The sequence below is a fragment of the Sinocyclocheilus rhinocerous genome, unplaced genomic scaffold, assembly GCF_001515625.1.
Source record: "Sinocyclocheilus rhinocerous isolate Xijiao unplaced genomic scaffold, SAMN03320098_v1.1 scaffold736, whole genome shotgun sequence".
NCBI classification, from domain to species: domain Eukaryota; kingdom Metazoa; phylum Chordata; class Actinopteri; order Cypriniformes; family Cyprinidae; genus Sinocyclocheilus; species Sinocyclocheilus rhinocerous.
Window position 1 is genome coordinate 497,029 of NW_015631744.1, and position 3,326 is coordinate 500,354.

The following is a 3,326-nucleotide window of genomic DNA, read 5'->3' on the forward strand; positions in this document are numbered from 1 at the left end:
GTGTGTGTGTGTGTGTGTGTGTGAGAGAGAGAGAGAGATCAGGATTCAGGAAGACTTGTATAGCTTATTCAGTACTCAAATGTTATAGGCCTACCTATCTATGCAGTAGCCTACAGTGGAATACAATAAGTTGCAAAATGCAATAAGTTTAGTTTACCTATTCGTTTTGGCTTGTTTAGCAACTTATATTTTTCATTCTTGTTTTCTTCTTCAAAATAGCCTATAGACTAGGTATTGTGTTTATTGTTTGTACATTATAACATCTCGCTTTATTTACTGGTGTTATTTATTATTATTATGAATGTAATAATGCCGTTTGTGCTTATCTGTGTTTAACCTAAACTACAATGTAACATTAATGTAGACCTACATACCGGTATCTAAATATGATTTTATAATTTTATGCTATATAGACCTACCACATTACCCTCCACTGGATGTAGAATGAGCAGCAATAAACTACATTTTGGCATTTTATAATACTAATGTGGATATTTTGGTGAAAGTAACTCAAAAGTAGTGTAACGCATTACAATTCAGAGACAGTAATATTGTAATGTAACTAATTACTTTCAAAAGACAGTAACTAGTAATATATAATGTATTACATTTTGGAAGTAACTTGCCCAACACTGTATATGAGGATGCACTGAACTACAAAATCAAACATGATCTATTGGGTTCTGGCTCAGTCTGCTGCATTGAAGCTAATACTTCCATAGATGCAGTCCTGGACATTCCTACATCTTCATCTTCAGGTGGAGGTGGACCTGTGAGAAATGATATGAAACAACAACAAAAGATCTCAGAACCTGAATAATATTTGCCTTAAAGTAGTCCGTCTGTACCTTTAACATGAATTGTATGAAGGATCAATAATCAAAAATGTTTTACACAAGTTCACAATGTAGATGGAAGATTTGTTATGGCTCAGGAAAAAAGAGAAATGTCACTGAACAAATATACAGCATATGTCCCATATAGCAGGCACTATATGTGGTAACATGTCAGCAACATTTAAACAACAAAATAATTATAAAACTCAGTAAAATGTAAACAAACCAATGTTTTGACCAACATTCACATATAGAGTGAAACATATGATAACACGGCCTGATTTTGAGAAATTGCCATTAAAAACACCCCAGCTAACAAAAATATACACTGTTTTGCTAACATTCTCATTAAAGAATGTTTTTAGAACTTTCAAAACATCCAGTTATTTAAAAAAAAAAGTTTTTTTCTTGTTTATGTGACGGTTAGCAAAAACATTAAGGGAATGTTCCATATTATCATTTTACTAACATTATGGGAATGTTACTTTGAATGTTGAATGCTTAGAAACAAGTAGTAGAAACATTTAAAAACCGATAAATTAACATCAAACTAAAATGTTGAAGAGCAAACACTCCATGAGCTGTCTACACAATGTTTTTGTGCTAATCAAACTAATCATAATTTTACATATAACGTACAATTTTAGTTGAAGAGCAGAATTTACCGAAGTGTCCTGAATATAAAAGCACTGCTAGAGAAAACAAGCATTTATTTTGTGTGACAGCCTGAAGGGTCAGTTTTAAGACGATTATCTGAGACTTTAAATCATTTTAAACACTCTTGTTACATACCTCCACCACGTCGAGGAAGAACTGCATGAATAGTATAACCGTCATTTATGCCATAAGAGCCAAGTGTACGACCATTCTCCAGTTGTCTGCCCTCGAAGATAAATCTGAGTTCCACTATGAAATACAACAACAGCAGCTGCGTAAGAAACAGCAAACATTAATGCATCAACCTCATTATAACAGGTGAAGATGTATCAAGAGGGTTTTCTGTAATTAGCATAACTTTTCTACAAATACCATGGTTAAAATATGGTCACTGTAGTAAAATAGTTTGCAAACTTCTCGTAGTTCAGAGGCTTTCAACTGATAAAAGCTGATAAATCGAACTCTAAACGTGTATGCAGTTTTTCCTATTGTTCGTATCATTTGTCCGACTCACATTGGTCTTCAGGAAATGCTCTTCTTCGGAGCTCTTCAACAGTCGTGTTCTTCAGTTTCTCCTCTGAATTCAGACTTACTGTTCTTGTCTGTCCTCTCTCGTCTTTAATACAAATGTTGAAACTCATTTTGCATCTGCAAACTTAATGAAGAATTTAAAATGAACAATGCGCTGTGTTTAGTTTCACTTTCACTGCTGTATGTAACATTAACTCCGCCCACTTTCTCCAGCCCTCTTCCGGAAGTGTTTTTCTGTGTCAGTTTACTGAAGGAATCATTGTATATTAGCACTAACAGTATGAATAACTTGTTATATCTTCAGAAATAGGTTCAAATAATTTCATCACTATTAAAAATGGAAAAACTCAAATGAAATATTGTATGAATAGTGTTGTGTTTTGACAGGGCATTGGTTACTTCGTTGTTCATTAAGTGCTGGATATGGATCCTAAACAACAGCAGACAAGACTGCCTTCATAATTAAACTGATATTATTTCTGTTAATGCAGCAATATATTTCTTTCATTATTTTAACATTCGTCAGTCCTAAAAATGATGGATAAAACAAATGTCAATGTAAAATCTAATTGAAAAAAATGCACATTAACGCTCATCCTCTTCTGTACTAAATATAAAATTTAAAAAAAGTAAATTTTTCAGGACATAACTGTGTTATACTCAGACCTTTGCATCTTATACTTATTTATTTATATATACACTTATATTTTCCCCCCCATCAGTTTTCCACGCACTGACACACCCATGTTTGTCTCTGTTCTGCAGTCTTATGAAGTGAGTCACATCAAAAACACTTAAACGCAGGCTACATAGCAAGTAAAAACTATAGACTGCTGCTGGAACTATTTCATTTACAGCTCCAGCAGACAAAAACATGTCAAGTGAAATGGACTTCGGTAAGCTTTACACTTATAAATCGAAGATATTTTTATAAAAGCAAAAATGCTGTCAACATGCTCACAGTTACTGTACAACACTTTTACTGCTTTCACTTTCATATTGGTCTGTTTTTGCCACTTTAGGCTTAATTTTTTTGTCAAGTCTTTTATAAATATGAGCAGTCAAAATGTTTTTATTTATTTATTCTTTTTTTTTTTGCTGTTTTATTTCCATCTAGTAAATAAATGAAGAGTTCATCTGCAAAAACAGCTAACTCTGTTTTTAACAATTTTCAAAATTGTGCATTCCAGTTAATCTTGATCAAACTGCAGTTGAGCTATTTTGATTAAGTAAACATATCTAAAGAACACAGCTAACTAACACAATAAAAACATGATTTTTTTTACATCTGTTTTTTGCAAA

The 3,326-nt window shown here is 32.6% G+C and overlaps 1 protein-coding gene across 1 annotated transcript in view; it reads right to left on the reverse strand.

Annotated features, from left to right (window-relative positions):
* Positions 1-2,188, reverse strand: part of LOC107741971 (ubiquitin) — a 3,647-nt gene extending 1,459 nt beyond the window's left edge. Inside the window, exons 1-3 of the mRNA XM_016554797.1 lie at positions 2,008-2,188; positions 1,629-1,742; positions 639-770 (exon numbers count right to left, since the gene is read on the reverse strand). Coding sequence (XP_016410283.1) covers positions 655-770; positions 1,629-1,742; positions 2,008-2,134 — 357 coding nt within the window. The 5' untranslated portion in view covers positions 2,135-2,188 and the 3' untranslated portion in view covers positions 639-654. The remainder of the gene's footprint in view (positions 1-638; positions 771-1,628; positions 1,743-2,007) is intronic.
* Between the last annotated feature and the right edge of the window lie 1,138 nt (positions 2,189-3,326).